Source organism: Lepus europaeus, chromosome 11, assembly GCF_033115175.1.
Source record: "Lepus europaeus isolate LE1 chromosome 11, mLepTim1.pri, whole genome shotgun sequence".
Classification (NCBI taxonomy): Eukaryota; Metazoa; Chordata; class Mammalia; order Lagomorpha; family Leporidae; genus Lepus; species Lepus europaeus.
The window spans coordinates 73,607,729-73,633,892 of record NC_084837.1 but is presented as its reverse complement, the minus strand read 5'-3'; the positions used below and the strand labels follow the sequence as shown (position 1 = coordinate 73,633,892).

General features: G+C 44.5%; 1 protein-coding gene across 4 annotated transcripts in view; it reads right to left on the bottom strand.

The window, feature by feature from the left end:
• Positions 1–10,032: 10,032 nt before the first annotated feature.
• MAPK6 (mitogen-activated protein kinase 6) overlaps positions 10,033–26,164 on the bottom strand; it is an 86,334-nt gene continuing 70,202 nt past the window's right edge. For 3 of the 4 annotated variants that reach the window (XM_062205928.1, XM_062205926.1, XM_062205927.1), the window contains exons 3-6: positions 24,973–25,117; positions 17,040–17,204; positions 13,589–13,790; positions 10,033–12,381 (exon numbers count right to left, since the gene is read on the bottom strand). In XM_062205928.1, coding sequence (XP_062061912.1) covers positions 11,280–12,381; positions 13,589–13,790; positions 17,040–17,204; positions 24,973–25,117 — 1,614 coding nt within the window. In that variant the 3' untranslated portion in view covers positions 10,033–11,279. Of the gene's footprint in view, positions 12,382–13,588; positions 13,791–17,039; positions 17,205–24,967; positions 25,118–26,164 lie in introns of those variants that run through there. The other variant, XM_062205929.1, reaches the window with a different exon arrangement.

Below are 26,164 nucleotides of genomic sequence, written 5' to 3'. Positions count from 1 at the left end.
GTCGGGGTGGGTAGGGCCCATCCCTCTGGGATAAGCAGAGGCATGTGTCAGCTTGCGTCACATGCTGATCGGTGTAATGAGTACCTTGGGTCTGAAAGCAAGCAAGCGTCCAGGACGCAGCGTTCCCAAGAGCGGAGCGAGGCAGGAACACTGTGCTGTGGTAGACCGAGTCCAGTGGCAACACCACAGATGCAGGGAGGCACAGGAAAGATGGGCAGGCCCCGTGGGGCCAATGGACTCCAAAGTCCGGAGAGTTTCCAGGGCAGGAATCTAGGCCAGCAGACTGGGCAGTGACCTCTGGTCTGGCTTGCATCTCTGAGCAGTGTGGGCAGGTGGTGTCCAACGGCTGTGCTCCCAGCCTAGGGAGCAAGGCCTTGAGGCGGAGTGGGGGAGAGTGGTGGTGGGTGCTGTGTGTAGACCAGACCACACGGGCACACCGACTGCAGTGGCAGGGCAGTGACGCTCGTGTCCTTGCCCCTTGTTTTCCAACTTCCATCTCAGCAGCAAAGAGGACTTCCCGGGACTCCGAAAACACAGTCCCGGCTGCAGCAAAGCATTTTGTGCCTCGTAAGGAATAAGGTTACAGTCAAGACGCAAAATGGTCGAAGTTGGTTAGTGCGGCATTATGTATCACACACAAAATAAAGCTGATGAAGTTTATTGTAAGTTTTATTTGAGACAGCTTTTCCATCTGCTGGTTCACTCCCCAGTTACCTGCAACATCTGGCTAGGCCAGGCCAAAATTGGGGACCTGGAGCTCGGTGTGGGTCTCCGTGGTGGGTGGCAGGGATGCAGCTACTTGAGCCATCACCTGCTGCCTCCCAGGGGCCTGCATTAGCAGGGAAGTGGAACCAGGAGTAGATCAGTGACTGTAACACAGGCATTCTGACACAGGTATAGGAGTCGTAACCACTGGGCCTAATGCCCAACCTGAAAACTTGACATTAGTGATGTCTATCATATGAAATGTGACTTAGAACCTCTGGTGTTATTTCACGCTAAATGGTCATGATGAACACGACAACTCAAAGGACATAAATGAATCCAGATGATATGTAAGTTAATTCTAGTTTGTTAGAAGTCTCAGGACTCCTTTCCGTTCTCCTGTTGTGCAGCAAAGTAGCCAAATCAATGACAAAATTAATACATATAAAAACTTCAGTAGCATCTCCACTTTTGCAAAAACAAACCCTAAGGTTAGATCATCTGTCAAAACACCACATGATCACACAACAAAATCACCTAACAGGTTTCTCTAACATGGTTTACTGTCATTAAGTGACCCGCCACTGTGTACATGTATATACACACACACATCAATGTATGTTTGCAAAACAGGAACACTGCATAAGGATATGTAAGATTACCTGGCATGGGTGGTGTAGGAAGTAGACAGTGGAGAGAGCCAAGCACAGAAAATAAAATGCACCAAAAAAATGTGTTCAATCACATCTGTGCATTTCTGTTGAATCAAAAATTCTCACCTATTTGAGGGCTGATGCTCTGTATACCCTGTCCTTGGCCTGAGGCCCATCAGTGAATAAGATCTCTGCTCTCATGGGGCAGATATTCTGCACGATGATGAACTGCAGGCAGTTGGTCAACTGATAGTTGGTCAATCATGAATTGCTCAACTGTGATGATGTATAAACAAATACAAACATTAAGTGTACAATTTGAAACATAATCGACTAATGTTCAAAGCTGAATCCTTATTTCTAGTTGAAAATTGCTAAATCAGTAGTTTAAAAGTTAGGTGTTGCACCAGTCTACATATTTTGCTGCTAACAGTTCATTTTACCAATTTAAGAAAACTGGAACAAGAATTAAAAAGCAAAAAACTAAGATTTCAGTAGCCCAGTTCCTAGTCCTGATCCCACCACTACCTGAGCTTGGGCAAGTTACCTAATGGCTGTATCCTTAACTCAGGTGGGGATGATAATTACCTACTGACTTCACAGTATCACTGTGAAACTCCTGTGGAGTAAAGGAATAGACCATAAACTGATGTCCGGTATAGTAGTGAGGAAGTCACTGGAGACACCCACAACCCTACTCTGCATCCGATTCCAGTTTCATGTTAATGCACACTCGGGGAGGCAGCAGATGGTTCAAGAACGTGGGTCTTTGCTACCCTTCTGAGACCTGGATTGAGTTCTAGGCTCTTGTCTTCAGCCAAGGCCGGTCCTGGCTGTTGCAGGCATTTGGGGAGTGGGACCAGCAGATGGAGGATGTGTGTCTCTGCCTTTCAAAAAAAAAAAAAAAAAAAAAAAGCCCTAAGAAATCATCCAATACTATAGACAAGTCAAGGGGCTGTAATTGATGAAGCTATCCCTAGGTTGTTGTAGGCACACTTGGGGATAGCCAGCTAAAAGTGACCTTCCCGCCTGCCTCCTCCCCATCAACAAGGGCTGACTCCTGGCAGCAGTGTGTCCTCAACCTAACCACCACCCACCATAGCGAACTGACTGGGGGTGGCCATAGGACTCCCTTTCCTAGAAACACCGCACTCGGAGAGAAATCGGGGAACGGGCAGAGCTCGGCCTTGCGGGGATGTCCCATCTGCAGTTGGAGCTCTTGTGCCGGCTGTTGGGATCAGGACGCCCACTCTGCAGAGAAACAGTGAAGCAGAGTCCTCACCGGGCTGCCGTGCCGGCCTCCTCCTCAACTGGGTGCCGATTACTCCTAAGCCCCAGTTCTTGGGCTCCACCTCTTTGCAAAGGCTAGCTTAAGTTGGCATCTGTTGCCCAGAATCTCTAACTAGGAGCTAGGCCTGGCTCTTTGGGCAGGGCTGTGCTGAACAGGGACAAAAGCAAACCACTACGCTGCCTAACTGGGTCAGGAACATATTGTGCAATCCTACCAGGTACAGTCAAACAGCTGACTCGGGAGCGGCACAATGGGTAGCCACAGCTGCACCCAGTCTTGACAATGTGATTAAGGATAATACACCAGCTGGGCCAGACTGGCCTTGTTCTGAGAATTTCTAACTGGGGACTGCAACTGAGAGCCGGGTGGTTTTGCGCAGTCACATCTAAGGATAGACTTCGCCTTGCGATTATGGGAAGTTGAGAGAACTATAAATCCTGCAGAGACACTCCCTGCTCCAAAGCACCATCAGTCTAGAAAGAAGCCAGAAGGCAGCAGTCACTGTTGGTTTGCCTTCCCGCCGATGCTGCCTTCTTCCTATGTGCCAAGCACTGTGGGAGGGCAGTGAACTGACAAGCCCCTGCCTGAGGGAGCGCATTCCCAAGTGGAGGCAGAGACAAACGAGAGGATGACCTGTCAGAGGCGGCTGTGTGCTATTTCACAGATGCAGCTCCCTGAGCCAGCAGCTTCCCAGAGAGCGGGAAGAGCCCACAGAACCCCTGAGATGGGAGCGGGTGTGGGCCCGTGTGGCTGGGAGCACGTGAGGTCGGTAGGCTGGAGAAGAGTGAGTGGAGAGGCGCCTCGCATGCCTCGGTGAAGACGTTGGTGGTTACTGTGAAGAGGGGAGTTGTGTAACCGGAGGAACGGCATGGTGTGACTAGAAGTACTGGCTGCTATTGGAGGGGTGCAGCAAGGCAGCCAGCCAAGAAGCTACTGCCATAATGCAGAGCCATGGAACGAAGACTGGATCACTGAGTAGCCGAGGAGATGGTGAGAAGTGATCAGATTCCAGGAATGGCCACACCATACGGGCATGGACTGGACGTGTTCCAGAGTGTATAGTGACCCCATTGGTTTTGGCTTCCAAATGAAGATGCCTAGTTTCAGACGAGAAGAAAGGGTGCAGGCTACTCAAAGCAGACATGAACTCAAGCTGGTGTTCAGGGGTCTGAGACCTGCCTACACTGCATTAGTTCAGGGACGGGTCTGTGTTGGGGAGAAAGGACGAAAACTGGAGTCAGCAGGTGGTAGGGCTGATGGGTGTATGTCAAGGCCTGGGTTCAGTGCTGGAGTCCAATTTGGGAGGCACAGGCAGTAAATCAAACAGAACAAGGACACTGATAACTTAGCAGGTACCATAGGTCAAGCTACAAGGCTTTGTGTAAAGTTTCTCATCTAATCCTGACAATGACCCTGAATTAGGGGTCATTAGCTCTGTCTTACCAATGAGGAAAATCAAGAACCTGAATAACCTACACAGGACGCTGAGCCAGGGGACGCAGTGCTACGCCTAGATGGGCTCTGACTGCAGCAGTATGCTTAAGAGCTCTACGATGCTGTAAGGTTCAGTGTCTTTGCTGGCGGCTGAGTCACCTCAGCAGCTCAGGGCAGGTGAGGGCAGTCTAAGCATGCAGACAGGAATCCAAATGTGTGGTTTGTGTTGGGCATGAAGAAACAGGCTTGGACTGGAGGTTGAACCAGGAGATCGGGCGTAGCACCTCAGATCTGCCACCACCATCCACACCAAAGCCAAGTGTCAGGCTGACAACTGTAGTGGAATGTAGCAGTCTGCTGAGTGACACCACCACCGCATTTTAGCAAAGTACTGCAGATACGAACAGCCCGTGAAATTTCATTGTTAGATCTGAGTTGTAACTTGATCATCTGTCTTAGAGCATGGTCTTACACGCTCCCTTCGCTAAGATACTTGTTACAGACCAGGCGCAGGAAGAGCTCATCATCTTCACCTAGCTTAGTTAAGGGGCCTGGCGAGGCTCAGTGATGAAAGAGCTTGGTGAATGTGCCGTCTCTTCGAAACGTAAACTGTGGGGTTCCAGTGTTTCTTGCCTTTTCAACTGGTCCGGGTATGCTGAACGCACAGCTTCGTTTTCAGACTGCCTCAGAGGCAGCTTCATGCACCCAGTCCAGTGTCGACACAGATCTTCCAAAGCGCTGCATCATGGCAAAGCTGGTCACTGTGCAACTAGAACAGGTTAAAATGCAGCAAGACACAGGCCTCTGCAGAAGGTGTTCCAGTAGGCTGTATTGTCAGGCCAAAGTCTCAGAAAATGTTGGACTTGAATGAAAAGCAATCCTAACATGAACAGGTCTACCAGGGTGTAACTAAAATCGACTAACTCTGTATATGTGACAGACCTATTTAGAGTAGAGGCTGCACTGGTTTTGAATTCAACTGTAAAGAGAAATGGAGGCCAGTACTGCATCTCACTTGGCTAATCCTCTGCCTGTGGCGCTGGCACTCCGGGTTCTAGTCCCGGTTGGGGCGCCGGACTCTGTCCCGGTTGCTCCTCTTCCAGGCCAGCTCTCTGCTGTGGCCCGGGAAGGCAATGGAGGATGGCCCAGGTGCTTGGGTCCCTGCACCCGCATGGGAGACCAGGAGGAAGCACCTGGCTCCTGGCTTCGGATTGGCACAGCGTGCCGGCTCAGCAGCCATTGGGGGGGGAGGGGGTGAACCAATGGAAAAGGAAGACCTTTCTCTCTCTCTCTCTAACTCTGTCAAATAAATAAGAGAAATGCAAAAAGCTTAGATTGGGAGTGACTGCTTCAGCCCACTAATGGCTCTGTAGGATAGCCAGCACAGCATCTGATGGAAAACTGTACTTAGAAATGAAACAAACTTGTAAAGAGTCAATAGTATGCAGTAGCCTTTAACCTAGAAGCAAAGGTCTATGTTATATCTTAAGAACACAACTGGGGGCCGGCGCCGTGGCTCACTTGGTTAATCCTCCACCTGTGGCGCCAGCATCCCATATGGGTGCCAGGTTCTACTCCCGGCTGCTCCTCTTCCAGTCCAGCTCTCTGCTGTGGCCCGGGAAGGCAGTGGAGGATGGCCCAGGTGCTTGGGCCCCTGCACCCGCATGGGAGACCAGGGAGAAGCACCTGGCTCCTGGCTTCGGATTGGCACAGCGCCGGCCGTAGCGGCCATTTGGGGGGTGAACTAATGGAATTCCGAAGACCCTTCTCTCTCTGTCTGTCTATAACTCTGTCAAATAAATTTAAAAAACACTACTGGATTCATGCTCCAGTTTTATTCCTTTTAGTTACGCTATGGGACTTGGGGTTTTAAACTATGTAATTGGCTCAGCCTTTAAGATTTAAACCTCCTGTTGCCAAGGTGCAGTGACTGGAGCAATGGCAAATGTGAAACACAACATTCCCATCACTGAAGTGGCGATGGAAGGATTCCAACACTGTAGTCACGACTTTCTGTCATGTACTTGCTTGGAATTAAAAATTCTGAATCCCAGCGGAGCCAGGGTGGTAGAATGAGCTGAATGGAAAGGACTTGTTCCTTGTTTGGGAGGATGTGAATGAATAGCAACTCTCACACCTGTATACCCACAATTGGGACTGCCGGGCCATAAAATTCTATTTTTAACGCTATTTTCAAGCCATATTGTCTTCCACAGCTGCTGGCAGGACCATGAATAACAGTCACTTTGGAAAGAAACATGACATCTCACAGGCTTGAAAACACAGATTCTCTGTGACCCAGCAATTCTGGGAAGACATATACCATGGAGACATGCTTACATGCGTTCACAAGAATTCTCACTGCAAAGACATTTGTAGAAGCTAAAATTTGGAAAATGTCATATAATGAATACATTGCAATGCAGTGATTAAAATTAAATGTAATGCAATTAAATTTAAATTTAATTCATAGACATGTTGAATAAAAAAAATGGAGGTTAGGCCTGTGCTGCGGCTCAATAGGCTAATCCTCCGCCTTGCGGCGCTGGCACACCGGGTTCTAGTCCCGGTTGGGGTGCCGGATTCTGTCCCGGTTGCCCCTCTTCCAGGCCAGCTCTCTGCTGTGGCCAGGGAGTGCAGTGGAGGATGGCCCAAGTCCTTGGGCCCTGCACCCCATGGGAGACCAGGAGAAGCACCTGGCTCCTGCCATCGGATCAGTGCGGTGCGCTGACCGCCGTGCACCAGCCGCGGCAGCCATTGGAGGGTGAACTAACGGCAAAAAGGAAGACCTTTTTCTCTGTCTCTCTCATTGTCCACTCTGCCTGTCAAAAAAAAAAGGAGGTTATAAACAAATAACAATATCATGAGATTTTAAAACACACTATGTTTACAAAATTCTATATATTAGAAGCATTTTTAAAAGGAAACCTTCAAGTTAAAAGGCTTACAAAACTACGAAGCTCTCTGGGAAAAGCAAATATACAAATACAGAATTCTATAATTGTGTGTAATCACTTCAAGTATAGAATTTCAAAAATTATTAAAAAGAACCATAAAATGTAATGGTTACAAAACATTAAAATCTAATTTATGACACAACATAAGCAGGAGACACAGAGTTCTTGGAAGCAGTTTAAGCTATCAGTTTAAAATAAGTCTGTATTTTATGTAATCCCCATGGCAACCACAAAGAAAACACCTTAGAAGATACCCAAAGGCAAATGAGAAAGGAATCAATGCATTTCATTAAAAATACATAAATAAAAACAAATGAAATACAAAGCGGGATGAAATAACTGTAAGACACATAAAACAATGACCAAAATGGCAGTAAGTCATAGCCTGTTAGAATTACTTTAAATTCCCAAGACACAAAGTAGCTGAATGAATTTTTAAGATTTTACTTAATTTGAAAGGCAGACAGTAGACAGGCACACACATCTTCCATCTGCTCTTTCACTCCCAAAATGGCTGCAATGGCTGGTCCAGGCCAAAGCCAGGAGCTTCATCCAGTTCTCTACCTGGGGGCAGGGGTCCAAGCACTTGAGCCGTCCTCTACTGCTTTCTCAGGTGCATTTGCAGGGAGCTGGAGTGGAAGTGGGGCAGCCAGGACTTGAACCAGTGCTGCAGGCACAGGGGTTAAGATGCTGCTCGACAGACCTGTATCCCACATGGAGTCCAGAGCCCTCCACTTCTGACCCAGCATCCTGCTGATGAGCACACCAGGAGACAGTAGTGATGGCTCAAACCACTAGTCCTGCCACCCACATGGGACACCTGGATTGAGTTCTAAGTTCTTGGTGTTGGCCTGGCCTAACCCCAGATATTTCAGGCAACTGGGAAGTGAACCAGTGATGGAAAAGCTGTCTAAGCTATTTTGAATAAAATGAAAAAAAATATTTTTAATGAGCCAAGAACCTGAAGATACACAAATGGCCTCTAACTATATAAGGAGATGCTCAGTATCACTAATCACTAGGGGAACGTTTATGAAAACCACGGTGAAATCATCCTGCCCTTTAGGTCAGCCACTGTGTGAAAAATGGAAAAGAAGTGTTGGTAAGGGTGTGGAGAAACATAAACTCTACTGCACTGTCGGGGAGAACATACAATGGTACAGCCGTTAATGGAAAATGGCAGTTCCTCAAAAAACTAAAAATAGAACTATGACTCCCCCCCCCCCCCCCCCGCTGCCAGCCACCCCTATCCTGGGTTTTAAATCCAAAGAATTGAAAACAAGGCACTGAGGAGAGATTCCCATACCTGTGTTCACTGTACCATCATCCGCAGTAGCCCAAGAGGTAGAAGCAGGCCAAATGTCCAACAGATGCACAAAGAAACTGAGGTATAGACCCATAATAGCAAAGCACTGAGCCTTCAAGTCTGCCACACAGTAGACACAGATGAACCTGGCTAAGTGAAGTCAGTCACCAAAAGACAAATGCCATGATTCCTATATGAAGTATCTGAAACAATCCCAATTCTTAAAAGCCTTCTGCCAAAGGCTGGGGACATAAGGAGCTTCTTGCAGGTCACCCACATGGGTAGCAGAAGCCCAAGCACTTGGGCTATCTTCTGCTGCTTCCCCAGGCACATTAGCACAGAGCTGGATCAGAAATCCCCATATAGAATGCCAGAGTTGCAGGTGGTAGCTTTACATGCTACACCAGAAATGCTGGCCTTAAATTCTAATATCAGCTAATTGTTTCCGAATCTTAAATACTAGCATTTAAAAGTATTGTTTTCATTAACACAGACATGAAGACGGCAAGAGGGAAAAGAAGTGCCATTTACTTGTATAGTTCTTAGTGGAAACTGACTTTACAAGTGAATATCAGCCTGAGTAACCCCTAAAGCAGGTATACTGGATAAAAAGGACTTCAACGTACTTACCTTCTAGCTTCCTTCTTCAACAGCCTGAAGAAGTCAAAACACAGTTACCAGTCAGACTGTAACACATACAGCTGCGCCACTGGCAGAGGGGGTACTGCATGGGATGAAGTCCAGGAGCTAGATTCTCAGCAAAGAAACTTCCAGGCCTCCCTCCCTCAGGTGGGACAGCATTTTAGACTGAAAGCTAATGCTGCTTGTCAGAAGAACAAAAATGGTCATAATGGAGCAGACCAATGGCTGCTGCACACTGCTTTGCCTCCTGTGCGTGCCACCCTCCTGAGGTTCCAAGCCTCTGTGCCCAGCTCCAACCCCCAGAGTCCCATCTTTTTCCCAAGTAATTGCTCCCTCGTTTCCTTTCTGCAACTCCTCGGCTTCAGAGCTTGCTTTTTAAGTGGACAGATAGACAACATGTGATGGTTTCCATCTGGAAAACATCGAGACTTTTTAACGGCCTTCTGAGTCCCATTGAAAGCAGTGAGCAGCTCACTGGGAAGGTGGAATTCGAGACCTCAATAGAGTTGGTGTGGTACACAAGGACAGAAGGCAAACAGCAAGGTGAAAGTAAGGAAGATGTAGAGCAGATTTAAAGGTGTTTTTTTTTTTTTTTTTTTTTTTTGAGAGGTAGAGTGATAGACAGTGAGAGAGACAGAGAAAGGTCTTCTCTTTGTTGGTTCACTCCCCAAATGGCTGCCACGGCCAGCGCTGCGCCGATCCAAAGCCAGGAGCCTCCTCCCGGTCTCCCACGTGGGCACAGGGGCCCAAGCACTTGGGCCATCCTCCACTGCCCTCCTGGGCCACAGCAGAGAGCTGGACTGGAAGAGAAGCAACCGGGACTAGAACCTGGCGCCCATATGCGATGCTGGCACCGCAGGTGGAGGATTAACCAAGTGAGCCACAGCGCCGGCCCCTAAAGATTTCTTTCCACAAAGTTTCTACACATATTTTTGTGACAGTTTTGAAATACATAAAGCCTTACACCCCTTTAATGTGAGAAGTCACCAGAGACTGTGTGTGGAGACAAAGAACCTTCATTACCTACAAAGTGAAACGGGAGAAAAATTTTTGCTGGCCATGTTTTATTTGTCCTTTTTCTTCAAACAGGAAAACCAAAGATACAGACAGTATTCAATAAAATAAAATAGATGAAACAAATTCTAAGAGACTGCGATGCCACATGCTACATTTAACCTAATTTTATTCATGCTTGCCTTGGATGGGGAATAGATCATTCAGTAAAAACATACAGTAAAAACAAAATGTCTTACCATGTACAACTTTTAAACTACAATAATGATGTACCTTAATTACTTCCATGCACACAAGTCTAACATTACAGTTTCTTTTTTAAAAATAAACACAATTAAGACTTCTAGGAGCATTTTATAATAAAGTAATTCCTAATTTTTCTTTGTAGATAGATCAAGCACCTCCAAAATACAAATTCCTATACACAGTGAGCACTTTAATTAAAATGAACAGTTAAGTAAATTAAGTACGTGGACAGCCTTAGGCCAAGCTGACATGTATTCACCTAGGTAGGCAACAAACCATAGTGCCAAATGGAAAAAGTGGATTTGCAAATAAATTTTTTAAAACTAAGTTAACTTTTATAATTAAATACAGAAATATGATTTGCTAAAATAAATAAGATGTGATGTATTAACACTTGAATGAATCCCAGAACGTTACGGAACGGTGAATGAGTCTCACTAGGAAGAGCTGACTACACTAACGCTGGCTAAACAGAAGTGCAGACTGTGAAGCACTAGGGGGAGGGGTGTATGCTTTGCCACATACTCTTGTTACCTTGAGGTAGATAACACATGTGTACCAAATTCGGCATTCATTTTCAGTTGCTGCTGGTATCATGTGTTTAAGAAATGTGTACAGTATGAAAAACTTGAAAATACTCATGAATGAAAAATGTTTTAGGAAAAAAATAGATATTTTCATGCAATTATGTACAGTCTCACTGTGTAAATTTCAAGGCAAGATTTGTTTCCTGTAAAACAGATCATTGTTCTATGAGAATGTTTTTTACTTGTCTTAGTGCATTTCTTTTGTCTCCTCCTGCATTGCATTATTTTGCTCTATTCTTTATTTTGTGTGCAAACGACATGCCAGTTAAAATGAAAGCTATCTCACATGTAGAAAAAAAGTCTGGATTTTAAAAACCAAGAACTAATAAAAATCCTTACTAAATGACACCATCTGATTCAAGTAAAAAAATGACTTAAACACTAGTAATAAAAAAAAACAAAACACATTTCATGAAGAATACAGAGATATGTCTGCTGAGTGTTTTAGTTGAGATGTTTCAGAATGCTGCTGTAGGTTTTATGAGGAATCTGAGGGGAAGATTTCATGGCAGAAGGGGTCAATGTGGCCTGTATGGACTTTAGTGGTGACCCAACCGGGCTGTGGAACTGTGGGATGCCTATGGATTCAAGCTGTTTGTTAAACAGGAGCTCACCACTGTTGCTCAGAAATCCTTCCTCACTTGCTCTCTCCCCAAGCTTCCCCTCGTCTGCTGGCTCAGTTTCTAGCATTTCAGTATCTTCCTTCCTGCTAAAGAACTTATCCAAGTAACTGGTGTAAGTGTTCTCCTTCTCAACTTGTTCATCCTTCCTCACCTCACAACAAAACTGATTGATGAGAAAACAGTCCTCCCCGCCACTCACAAACTGGCTGTCCCACGAAGACTGGTACAAGGCTTCGAGCTGAGCCAAATTTGCCATTCCCTTTTCCTGTTTTTCTCGGCTTACCGACTTTGAGATCAAACTTTTCAATTCTAGTTGGGACACTGAGCTATTCAAGTCGTTTAATTTATCAACAACAGCAGTAGGCTCGTGTTGTGAACTAAGCTGAATAGTTCCTGCAATGAAGGAGTCAAAATCAAACCCCTGATTCTTTTCCCTTTCCTTTTCAGCCAGTTGCTGTGACGCTTCCTCTAGAGCTATCTGGGCCTTCACTAATCCATTCCTTTCACATTTTGACTTGCCTTTCTTGTCAGATTTTTCTTTGCTCTGCTCTTTCCAATTGGAAAGATCTATAATAAGTTTGGGTTCATAGTAATGATTAACTTCACTCTCCCTCCAAACTAAGTTATCTAAATATGATGATGACCTCGTTTTGTAGTTACAAGTATGGCTACACTCCAGGTCACAATATTTGTTTTCATGATGATCTGGGTACTGCCAACAAGGCTCAGTAGAGTAATTGGTATCGAAAGCTGGATCCTCCAGATACTTTTCCCGATCTCCATCCAAATATTTTCGCGGGTCAACTTGTACTTCTTCTTCGTCCGTGACATCAGACAGAGCTCTCGGGTCAAGCTGAACTTCATCAATATCAAAGTTGTTATGTATAGGCCAATCATGCTCCGAAAACTGACAATCATGGTACCTGAAAAAATTTAATACATCACACTACTACTCCATGTGTATGATTTCATTTTCAAATTGACTGAGGCTTACTTTTCTGTGTTAGGTCTCTGAAAGGAGTAAGCCATGCCCTAAGGGAAGACGTGTTGCTACACAGGGCATGAGGCGGCAAGATACCTAGAACTGGCCAGTGAAGTACATAACCACATGAAGAACTGCTAGTCTTCCACTCTTATGACTACTTATCATCTACCACAAACACAACTACAGATGAACCGAAGTGGCTGGATAAGAAGACTGGTGTAAGGTAAGGCTGTAGTTCAACTCCATCATCATTTCACATAAACAAGAAAACTTTGAAACACAGATAGCTGAAGAAACTACTAAGGCAGACTGAAGAGAAAGGAAGGTTTGCACATCACCATGATGAATACAAAAATCTCTCTCTGTGGCGGCACTACCAAATGCAGTATCCTCTTTATGGTTTCTCAAGGCAAAGTGACCACACCACACCACGCAGAGGCAGATGGAGACACATATAAAATCAGCTGACAGTTCAAGAGGGTGGTAGAGAAAGGACCTTAGAGGACTTAAACTCACTAGACAATCTAGAGGTTGTGAGATGTCTGGGAATGTGTGAAAAGGAAATACTTATGGGCTAGAAATGGACATGTGGAGAAAAACTGGAAACAGATGTATATAAACATGCCACAAATACCTCAACAGTTTTAGGAGGTGGAAAAAATGAATTACATGAAATCTTAAAGTCTGTCATTAGACTGCACAACAAAATCAATAAATAATATTGACTTATTATATGCTACCACCCTACTTCACTGCAGAATTATATTAAAGCTTCTCAAGACATTTAGAAACTCTAAAATGAAGTAAAAGGGGACTTTTCTAAGCATTTAAAAATTAATTTTGCCATTAGGAAATTATATGCCCTGCGTCATAAAAATGTCTCCTAATACTACTCTGATAATGTAAAAAGCAGTTACTCTGGGTAAGACAATGTTGTCATCTATAAATCAAAAGTCTAAAATGGTTCAGATTTCTAACCTTTAAATACTCACTTTACCTCCAAACCAGTAACTATGTGATTAAATACTTAGACCACATGGAGCCTATTTAAAGATACTCAGCTTATGAGAAACTCATATATAATTTTAGAACAACTCATTGCATTATGGGTCCATAAAAGATGTTCTAATGTAGAGTCAACTTACCTTTCCCAGTTATAAATGTGACTATGAGTCTCATCCATAAGCAAAATGTCATCAACTTCGTCTTCAATATGGAAAGGATGACTTGAAATTGGCTCATCCATTGGAAACGAATAGATGCTCATGTAAGGATGGGAGAGCGCTTCTTCTGCAGTCAGCCGGTCCATGGGGCTAAACGTCAGAATTTGTTCCAGGAAATCCAGTGCTACAAAAGGAGGGAGAGTTTTGAGGGGAAAATTATTTAATGACCAGCTGGATGTTTACTTTACCTCTTCCCAACAGGAATAGAGCATCTGAATTATACTAAGAGGTCCACCAACTCAAAGGGGAGAAAAAAGGACCACACAACCAAAGGTAAGTCATGTCAGCAATAACTTACCTGATTTATAGATGAAAAAGATATTTCTTCAATATGGCATTTGAAATACAATCCAATCTCATTACAGCCACTTAAGTTAAATCGCAGCAAACTGTTTTGGTCAAACAGCATGTTCACCTGGCTCAACCTGACACTAATCCTGGCACATCAGAATTACTAGCTGTGTGGGTAGGTCAGGCTGAACTTGAACTTCAGTTCCTTCATGTATAAAATGGATATATAAAGTAAAGCATACGGTCTAGAGGTACTTAACTCCAGCGGCACTTGAGCACCAGATCTAACCACACCCCCCATTTTCCTCATTCTGTTGGGCCTTCCTAAGCTCTCCACCCCACTGGAAGGCTATCCTTACACCACCCACATATACGTTGATGGCTTAGCACTAATACCATTCTTCATTCAACCCTGGATCACCTCCACCATCTTCCTTCTCTGTTCCCTAGTCATAGAGCACTGATGGAAAGTAGATGCAGTATCACACCTGGTTCCCCTCTCTATACCCTCAATCTTAATAGGCTGAGAATGACAAACTTCATTAATCTCAATCCCTACCACCTCACTATGGTCTCTCCCTCAACCTCTTATCCTACCCTTCTGGAACTAACCAATACTCCAGAAAGGATCCTCTTCTTAACTGACTCAGGTTGGTTCTTCCTTGTATTACCCTCATCTAGGAAGTCTTTTCAAATGGTTCCTGGTTCTTCTGCCAGAGAACTGTTCAATTAGCCCAGAGGCCAGTGTCTCAAGGCAATAGAAACTTGAAGAGTTATGGTCTCTAAGCTATAAAATACCTTAAACTGACCAGCAGGCAGAAAGAAGAGACAAGAAACAAACGAGCCCGGTGGGGCTACCAACTGTATGTATATATAGACTGTTTCCATCACTATGTAAGTCCCAGCTGTCCCCCAGCAGAAGAAAGTACAAGTGTTTGGGCTTCTGCCACCCACATGGGAGACTTGGCCACAAAGCCAGGAGCTTCATCCATCTGTGGAGCGAACCAACAGATGGAAGATCAATCTCTGTCTCTCCCCTAACTCTTTCAAGAAAATAAAGCTTAAAAGAAAGTATTATTGGACAGTACTTCTCTCTCTCTCTGCTATAATAATGCTAAATGGTGCTGAGCCCATGGTAAACTATAGAGAAAGGATGAATGGAAAGTACAGAGGGAAATGATAAAGAAGATCTTCATTTAAAAACATTAAGCAGGTGTCTGATGTAGCAGTTAAGTGGCCACTTGGGGCTGCATGCATCCCCTATCAGGGTGCCAGGTTTGAGTCCCAACTCCTAATCCAGCCAATTTTATACACCGTGGACTAAAATCAAGTTCCAGGCTTAAGCCTGGTGGAGCCTGGCATTTGTAAGGCAGTGAACCACCTAATGGAAGATCTGAGTTTCAAAACAAGGGGCCAGTGTTATGGCACAGCTGGTTAGGCTGCCACTTGTGATGCCAGCAACCAGGATGGAGTTCCAGGCTTAGGCTTGGCCGTTGCAGCCATCTGAAGAGTGAACCACAGGATGAAGATTTCTCTCTGGCTCTGTCTTTTAAATAAAGAACTCAGTTCCTTGTAGTTTTATGAGTTCTTCATATGTACTTAATTAATCCTGTTTGCTTTTCTCCTCTCAAGATCATAAGCAGAGTGTACAGGAGAATATTATTTTTACCACATGCCCACTGCCTCAGACTGGGCTCTGCCCAGAAAGAAAACTACAGTGTTACTCAATATCAGCCCAAGGGCAAGTGTTTGACACAGAAGTTAAGCCACCACTTGGGCTGCTTGCATCCCATATTGAATGCAGACTCTGCTTCCTACTAACGCATACCCAGGGAGGCAGCAGGCAATGGTTCAAGTAGTTGGCTCCCTGCCCCTCATGTGGGAGACCTCTGCCTTTCAAATGAGTAAAAATAAATTTTTAAAAATTGAAACACAGCCTCTCTGTGTAATAAATCATCACTTTCAGGCACTTTACCCACTGTGCATCACACTTCTATATGAACACCAAAGATCTCTGCTAAATGGTTAGCTTAATCTGACAATAAGTACATATGAGAAAGCCTGACTCAAAGCTTCTGCCCTAATTAAGTCAGAAGAAACAGATTAAATAGCATTATTTACATGTTCTTCAATCTCTTAGTAAGACAAAGCAGTAGTGACAATGACTCTGAAACAGATCCAGGTATTCCTTGAGCAAGCAGTCAACCTGGCTGACCAGGGGCTGTCTCACCTACAGGGTACTAATTCCTGTCATGGTCAATGATGTTTTAATTCTAACTTTGTACTACCTTTAAGCTTACACAAACTCTTCACATTTACCACTTAGTTCTCCTAACACCAACCCACAACCTCTTAAGTTTCATTCATTCTTCCATCTCTTCCTTGTCCTGAAGATCTTTGCTTTCCTCTGACTCAGTTTTTTTAAAAGATTTATCTTATTTGAGAGGCAGAGGTAAAGAAAGGTCTTCTATCCATTGGTTCACTCCCTAAATGGCTACAACAGCTGGAGCTGGGCTGATCCAAAGCCAGGAGCTTCTTCTGGGTCTCCCAGGCTAGTGTAGGGGCCCAAGGACCTAGGCCATCTTCTACTGCTTTCCCAGGCCGTAGCAACTGGGTCTTGAACCAGTACCCATATGAGATGCCAACACTGCAGGCAGACTTTAACCACCAAGCCAAAACGCTAGCCCCTCTGACTCAATTCTTTCACATCTAAATCACATTCATATTCATATCCATGTATTCCTCATACAACTCCAGCTTGGCAAGAGCCAGTGATTCAACATTCAAATGTAAGTATGGCAGGTAATCAGAAATACAAGCTGGAAGAGTACTTGAGGTTAGAACCAGGAGAGAGAGGTATACTATACTTTCTGGAATCTAGAATTAGTCACAGGAACAAAGTAACAGATCTAAGTCTAAGCATTCAGTCAAAAAAGGGGACATCAGAGTTGATGTTTTAGGCAATAACTCAGAATGTCTGAAGACTATCTAGAATAAAAGTCTTATCTAAGAGTAAGAATCTAAAGCATCTCTACACAGATGGCTGCTTACATACACTGACAGTACACCTGCATCACAATACCTTCTCGACTAATTCCCGGAAGCAGCTGAGTTAAAGGTTTGTGTGGCTCAGTCATGTCATTTCTAATGTAAACTGGAATTACGCTGAGAAGCTCCTGACGATCTTCCTCATGTACAACAGGAATGGACTCCAAAATCAGTTGCATCTGTTCAAGTTCATGTGCACCTGAGGGGAAAAAAAAACAAATACAACAAATAAAACATAGATGTTTACTTATCAGACTATAAATACTATGTCCAGGAGTAGGACAGTTTTAAATGAATCATTAATCAGTTACTTCCACTGCTTTGAATCTCACCAACCTACTTCAAAAGCACATCTATATCAATTTCTACTCACTGATGTAGTTTAATTCCAAGGGGACAGACTCTTGAAATTTGGCCTCATCCTAAGAATTTTCTCTGAGTAGCGAACAAAGCAATGAGATGTGAATTCTGGCGTTAGCTGTACTTGATTTCTTCAGTGAAATAAAAGGCTGGACTAGTTTGTGAAACAACTAGTTGTGTAGTAATGTGTTAGACTCAGCATTTCTAATTCACGATTACCATTTAAGAATTAAAAGGAGAAACCTTAACCCAAATAGGTGTCTTTAAAAAAGATTGTATCTGCCTTCCCACTAATTTGTACGAATTATCTCAACAGGTTTTGTTGTTTGTGTTAGATCTTATATTAGGGCACTCGGGCAAACAGCTGTGAACCAAACAGAGCAGGTCCCCGTCTTTGTGCAGCTGGCAACCTAGCAGTCAAACCTGACTTCCTAAGCATATTCAGAGTGTGTCAAATGGTGACAAACCCAATGTGTGGAGAAAAGTGGAACAAGCTAGAAGGGACAGACAGCACTCTGGGGAGTATGGACATTAACTTATAAAGGATGATCAAGGAAGGCCTCACCAAAAGCTCAAAATTAAGGAAGACACAATACTTTTACATGGAGAAAAGAAATTCTAGAAGATAGGAAAAGGACAGAGGAGAGAAGCAACACGGTGTGTCCAAGAAACAAGTCCAACTGAAGTGGAGAAGCTGGAGTGAGCAGCAGGAGTTGAGGTCACAGTGGTACCAGAACATAAAGGGTTTGCCTGAGGAGTCTGATGGGAAGCCATTACACAGTTTGAGCAGAGAGATGACATGATGTATTAGGACCACATCTGCTGCTAAGTGGTAATGAGCCTACAGACAGCAAATAATGAAGCAGAAAAGCCAGAGGGCCCATGTTAGACCACGACACACCTAATGGCAGAATGGACTAGGAGAAGGAAACCATAACAAAGGCACTAACAAGCACTTAGAATCCAGATGTATTTTTTAAGGAAGAGCCCACAGGATCTCATAACAGAAGTGAAGATGATAAGATTTTTGCCTGAGCAACTAAACGAACTGCTAGTTTACTGAAATGAGGAAGACAACAAAACATGAGGGAGAAATATCAGAGGCTCAGTTTTGGATAGGTTAAATTTGAGATGTTACTAGACATCCGAATAGACATTAAGCACAAGATAAGATAATGATCTAGAATTCAGAAGAGGTGTCAGGCTTTGTGGTGGAATGAGAAGGTCATGCCAAGATGGCCGCTGGCAAGCAAGCGTCAGTTACTCAGGAATGGCTTTGAAACCCACCTGGCAACGGAGCCTGCCTGGCAACTGGCTGTGATTGGATGGCTTTGAAACCCACATGGCAAACGGAGCCTGCCTGGCAACAGGCTGTGATTGGTTGGGGCACAGACCGCCCCTTGACTGGACTGGCTGGTCTTGGCTATATAAGCTGTTCTACTAACTGAAATAAAAGAGTCTGTGGGCTGCTTGCCTCAAAGCCCGCTTTCACCCAACTCCGGGAGTCTGTGTGGTGACTCCACGCCTCTTGCCCCCACCACACTCCTCCTCTCAGAAACGAATCCACCACAACATTGTTGAGAAATCAACTGCAACAAGGCCTGAAGATAAAAATTTGGGAGTCATCAGATTTGGATGGTACTTAAAGGAATGAAAAAGAGTGAAATCTCCCACTGAGTAACTCCAAGGAATGAACCAATGACAACTGAAAGAATCAAGAGAGTGTTATGCTGAAAAACAAGGAGAAAAGTACTACAAAAGAGAAGGAAATACCAGGGCGTTTTGTTTTAAAGATTTATTCATGGGCTGGGGCCAGTGCTGTGGCACAGTTGAGTTAATCCTCCGCCTGTGGCACCGGCATCCCATATGAGCACCGGTTCTAGTCCTGGCTGCTCCTCTTCCAATCCAGCTCTCTGCTATGGCCTGGGAAAGCAGTGAAAGATGCTCCAGGCACTTGGGCCCCTGCACCCGCATGGGAGACCCAGAAGAAGCTCCTGCTTTTGGATCAGCCCAGCTCCAGCTGTTGTGGCCATCTGGGGAGTGAACCAGCAGATGGGAAGAACTTTCTCTCCCTCTCATTGTCTGTAACTCTACCTCTCAAATAAATAAATAAAATCTTAAAAAAAAAAAAAAAAAGATTTATTCATGGGGCTCGAGCTGTGGCATAGTGGGTAAAGTTGCCTTCTATGTGCTGGCATCCCATATGGGCACCGGTTTGTGACCTGGATGCTCCATTTCCAATCCAGCTCTCTGCTGTGGCCTGGGAAAGCAGTGAGGATGGCCCAGGTGCTTGGGCCCCTGCACCCACGCAGGAGACCCAGAGGAAGCTCCTGGCTCCGGGTCAGCCCAATTCTGCCCGTTGTGGCCATTTGAGGAGTGGACTGGCAGATAGAGGATCTTTCTCTCTCTGCCTTTGCCTCTCTGTAACTCTGCCTTTCAAATAAATACATTTTTTTAAAGGCAGCGTTTTACACCTGAGCACTGATGTCCCTCAAATTATTAAAAAAAAGTTATACAAAAAACGGGGTAACACAGATATTCCATCTTCTGGTTCACATCCTGAACGTCCACAATGGCCAGGGCTGGGCCAGGTGCATTAGCAAGAAAGCTGGATCAGAAGGGGAACAGCTGGGACTCAAATCAACATTCCACAAGCAGCATGTGTAACACAACACTAGCCCCAGGAAAGACAAGTTCTGACCCATGCTGGAGATGGCTCAACATGAGGATGGAAATCGATGAGAAATTCAGCATTCTGAAGGTCACTGGTGACTTTATGAGAACAGTTTTGGTGGAGGTCAAAGCCTTATGGGAGAATATTCAACAGAGGATGGAAGAAGAGAAATTAAAGGTGGCAACAATGCACACATCTTTTAAGTAGGAAAACACAACAGTAGTTGAGAGGGATGTGTGGTCCGAAGAGAAGGATTTTATGTTCTAAGACTGGGAACACTATCAATATTTGAATACTGATTAAAAAATGATTCGATAAGAAGTAAAATGAAGATGCAAAAGAAAAACATGTTGGAGTGAAGGCCTGGGTAAGAACACAGCACAGAAGAACTGACCTTGGATAGGAGCACCAACAAAGTAACAATCTGGAAACACAACAGAAATGCACTTTTGAAAAACAAGACTAGGATACTTTCTATGGATTAAAAAGACATCAACCTCAGTAACACCTAGTCAGTCCATGCCCTCAGATGCCCTTTTTTCCTAGCATATACTTAATAACCAACATACCAGTAAAGCATCTAGTTAGAAAAAAGGAACTACAGGGAGCCAGCATTGTGGCACAGTGAGTTAAGCCTCCACCTGCAATGCCAGCATCCCATACTGGGACAATAGTTCGAGTCCCAGCTATTCCATTTCTGGTCCAGCTTCCTAATGATGCACCTGGAAAAGCAGCTGAAGTACCTGCCACCCTTGTGGGAGACTCAGAGGGAGTTCCTGGCTCTGACTGTGGCCATTTGGGAATGAACCAGCGGATGAGACCTCTCTCTCTCTGGCTTTCAAATAAAGAAAAAAATAAGGGGAAGGAAACAACAATCTAGAACTCTCAAACAATTTCACAAATAGTTCCTAGTGTTTACAATTTACATTGATTTAAGATCAAAATTAAGTGGGCCCTGGCTCACTTGGTTAATCCTCCATCTGCGGCACTGGCATCCCATATGGGTACCGGGTTCTAGTCCCAGCTGCTCCTCTTCCAGTTCAGCTCTCTGCTGTGGCCCAGGAAGGCAGTGGAGGATGGCCCAAGCGCTTAAGCTCTGAACCCGCATGGAAGACCAGGAGAAGTACCTGGCTCCTGGCTTCAGATCAGCATAGCTCCAGCAGTGGCGGCCACTTGGGGAGTGAACCAATGGAAGGAAGACTTTTCTCTCTGTCTGTCTCTCTCACTGTCTAACTCTGTCAAATAAAATAAATAAATAAATAAAATTAAGCTTCTTAAGAGTTTTTTTTTTAATCCAGTTCTTCCTATTGCTATATTGGAACAATATCTGAACTGCCAAATTACTATCTTAACATTAAGTATCTTTGTATAATCCCATAGCAGTAAAACTAAACCGGTTTCTTCGACTTGAATCACAATGTAATGATTTTAAATTATATAGATTTAGGCCGGCGCCGGCACACCGGGTTCTAGTCCCGGTCGGGGCACCGATCCTGTCCCGGTTGCCCCTCTTCCAGGCCAGCTCTCTGCTGTGGCCAGGGAGTGCAGTGGAGGATGGCCCAAGTGCTTGGGCCCTGCACCCCATGGGAGACCAGGATAAACACCTGGCTCCTGCCATCGGATCAGTGCGGTGCGCTGGCCGCAGCGCGCTACCGCGGCGGCCATTGGAGGGTGAACCAACGGCAAAAGGAAGACCTTTCTCTCTGTCTCTGTCTCTCACTGTCCACTCTGCCTGTCAAAAATAAATAAAAAATAAAAAATAAAAAATTATATAGATTTAAATTTGTTTTCATTTTCTGACTCATTATTGTGATGGCTTTAAAATATGTCCACAAATTCTTTGATACTATTCCCTTCAAAAGGTAGACTCAACTCCCTTCTCCGTGAACATGAGGTATACTTAGTAACTCACTTTTAACATATACAACAAATCTGAGGTGACAGTGTGTACATTCTGAGACTAGGCCTCACAAAAACATTTTGCATTTACACTTATGAGATTTCTGACAAACATGCCAAGGTAATTCAATGGGAAGAGAATGTGTTCTCAACCAATGGTGCTCAATTGGCTACCCCCATGCCAAAGAAAGCGGCTTGGCCCCTTACATCATACACAAAAATTAACTCAAAATATAAATCTAGACATAGATGCTAAAAAGAACTCTTACAACTCAATAGTAAAAAGACAACCCTGAGCCGGCGCCGTGGCTCACTAGGCTAATCCTCCGCCTTGCGGCGCCGGCACACCGGGTTCTAGACCCGGTCGGGGCACCAGATTCTGTCCCGGTTGCCACTCTTCCAGGCCAGCTCTCTGCTATGGCCCGGGAAGGCAGTGGAGGATGGCCCAAGTGCTTGGGCCCTGCACCCCATGGGAGACCAGGAGAAGCACCTGGCTCCTGCCACCGGATCAGCGTGGTGCGCCGGCCGCAGCGCGCCAACCGCGGCAGCCATTGGAGGATGAACCAACGGCAAAAGGAAGACCTTTCTCTCTGTCTCTCTCTCACTGTCCACTCTGCCTGTCAAAAAATAAATAAATAAATTAATTAATTAAAAGACAACCCTGGAGGCCAGGGTTGTGGCATAGCAGGTAAAGCCACAGCCTGCAATGCCAGCATCCCATATGGGTACTGGTTCATGTCCCAGCTGATCCACTTTCCATTCAGCTCCTTGCTAATGGCCTGGGAAAAGCAGCAGAAGATGGCCCAAATGCTTGGGTCCCTGCCACCCACATGAAAGATCCAGGTGAAGCTCTTAGCTTCTGCCTGGCCCAGGCCTAGCCATTGCTACCATTTGGGAAGTGAATCAGCAAATGGAAGATCTAAGATTGCATGCTTAGCAGAAAATTAGGACGCTTTGAAGAAAAAAACAGGTAATCCAATTTTAAATTTTTAAAACAGAAAAGGATCTAGATATTCTCCAAGGAAGGTACACAGATGGTCAAGAACTACATGAGAAGATATTTGACATCGTTAATCACTAATGCAAATCAAATGAGGAAATGCAAATCAAAATCACAACCTATACGTCATACCTACTAGGACAGCTATAATCAAAGAGCCACACACCATCTTAAATGTTGGTGGAAATGTGGAGAAACTGAATCCTCCAAAACACCGCTGGTGAGAATATAAAAAAATAAATGTTGCTTTTCTCCATATTCTCTTCTGTATCATTAATTCTGGGGAAGCAAGTTACCATATTGTGAATATGCTCAAGCAGTCCTATGGAAAAGCCCCCATGGTCAGACACTGAGGCCTCTTGGTGACCGTCATGTGAATAAACTATCGAAAAGTAGGTCCTCTGGCCCTGATTGAGACTTTAGTCTGTAGCCCTGACCTTTACCTTGACTGAGACAACCTGAGCTAGAAATGCCCAGCTATGCCACTCCCAAATTCCTGTGTTGGGCCTGCGCCGCGGCTCACTAGGCTAATCTTCCGCCTGCGGCGCCGGCACACAGGGTTCTAGTCCCGGTCGGGGCGCCGGATTCTGTCCCGGTTGCCCCTCTTCCAGGCCAGCTCTCTGCTATGGCCCGGGAAGGCAGTGGAGGATGGCCCAAGTGCTTGGGCCCTGCACCCCATGGGAGACCAGGAGAAGCACCTGGCTCCTGCCATCGGATCAGTGTGGTGCGCCGGCCGCAGCGGCCATTGGAGGGTGAACCAACGGCAAAAAGGAAGACCTTTCTCTCTGTCTCTCTCTCTCTCACTGTCCACTCTGCCTGTCAAAAAAAAAAAAAAAAAAATTACTTAGTCTTTACAAACTCATACTGTGCTTTCTGATACCTAATGTTTTCCATGGAGTATTCACCCTGCCTCTTTCACATACTTCCTGCAGACCCTTTCACAGCACCAAACTTAACAAAAAATTCCTTGTCTGATTTTTCTGAAAGGTCATAGCAGTCAGGCAACAAGATGTGGCAGTTCAAGCAATAGGGAGGATTGGCATGTGAAGGAGAGAGGCAGTATAAAAATTTGAATTTTCAACAGTTTAAAAATCCTACCAGAAGTGACAAATACTGACAACAATATAACTCAGGTATCATTTTGTGGATCCACAAATCATTTTGACTACATTTATAAAGTGACCCATTTATTGAATATGTGAATAATTTTCTCAGTTGTTTTTTTGGTTTTTTTTTTTTTGACAGGCAGAGTGGACAGTGAGAGACAGAGACAGAGAGAAAGGTCTTCCTTTTGCCGTTGGTTCACCCTCCAATGGCCGCCGCGGTAGGCGCATTGCGGCAGGCGCACCGCGCTGATCCGATGGCAGGAGCCAGGTGCTTCTCCTGGTCTCCCATGGGGTGCAGGGCCCAAGGACTTGGGCCATCCTCCACTGCACTCCCTAGCCATAGCAGAGAGCTGGCCTGGAAGAGGGGCAACCGGGACAGGATCGGTGCCCCGACTGGGACTAGAACCTGGTGTGCCGGTGCAGCAAGGCGGAGGATTAGCCTAGTGAGCCGCGGCGCCGGCCTAATTTTCTCAGTTTTAAATAATAAAAACACCATTTTATCTTTTCATTTTAATATTCTGGACTACAATGTTTTTAAGTCTATATAGATCTAGGAGCTGGCATCATGGTGTGGTAGGTTAAGCTCAGCCTGAAACATCCACATCCCGTGTGAGAGCTGGTTGAAGTCCTAGCTACTCTACTTCCAATCCAGATCCCTGCTAATGCACCTGGGAAAGCAGTAAAAGATGGCCCAAGCGCCTGGGTCCCTGCCACCCACAGGCAACCCTGCTAGAGTTCCAGATTCCTGGCTTGGGCCTGGCCAAGCCCTGGCCATTGCAGCCTTTTTGGGAGTGAACCAGCATAAAGAAGATCTCTAAGTTTGCCTTTCAAATATATAAATAAATCTTTAAAAAAAACTTTTACAGATCTTCGTCCATAGATAAATGAAAAATATTTTTCTTTCAGATTTTTTTTTCTAAATACTAACCTGCAAAGAGGGTTTTCCCAGTCAGCATTTCAGCAAAGATGCAGCCTGCAGCCCACATGTCAATGGCTTTAGTATAATTATTAGGAGAAAGTAAAAGACGTGGAGATCTGTACCATTTAGTAACCAATCCTTCAGAAAGATGACCCTAAAAAAGAAACAAAAAACATACTTCAACTTTATTTCACTAAAGGGCAGTACATACAACTTTATTCATTCAAGAACCCCTGACCTAATAATAAAACCAAAACAGTAAATGTGAAATCATAAAACAACATATTGATTTCTAAGCTTATTTTCAAGGTTCTTGCCATTTGGGAAGCTAATGAAGTTCAATTTCCCTGGGGTATACGACCTATAAGATGTTGGCAGGAATTGTGTTGACCAAAACATACTCTAAGTAGTCAAGGCTAAACTCTCAGCCACAAAAAAACATGTTTCAGAAGAGGAGCCATTTTTAACTTCAAGTCTTAATATAATTAAGGTGCACAGACGCTTGCTCCTTGCTTTGAGCAAGGAGACCACACCAGAGGTGCTACGTATAAACCAAAGCCTACCCCCTTACCGGCAGCTGATGGAACCTGGCTCTATTACATATATATCCCATTTGTAATCAATCTACACTGAAAACATGACAAAAATACATATATTGCCTTATTTCATACTCAACCCCCAAAAATTCTGATGGTAAATGTTAACTCTCCTTTATGGGTAAGATAACACTGAGATGAAGGGATCAGCTTACAGTCATATAGCTAGAGGTAGAAATGGGAGTCCAAGACAGTGTAGCTTGAATTCAGTGTTCTATCTACGGTCTCTGATTGTAACCCTTAGAAAGGATATGGCCACTCATTTCATCTCACTACTCAATTTCCCTGTTAGTGGTTTTTTAAAATTAAATAAAAATATCTTTAAGATGGGCCGGTACGTGTGTATATATGTACATCTAAGATTTGCTTATTTTAGACAGGTGCTATGGGAAGCTCAGCAAGCAGAGCTCCCAGGAATTCTTTACAACTAAACAGCTCCACTTATGTATTTTAAACATCAGATTCCCACTTAAGATTGCACCTAAATCTTGAAAAATACTAAATTCTTGTGCAAGAAGCAGCCACTATCTAAGGGAAAGTTGCTATGATTCCTTTTAGTTATACTTACTGCCAATTGTTTATGCATATTTGTATTTCAAACTAAA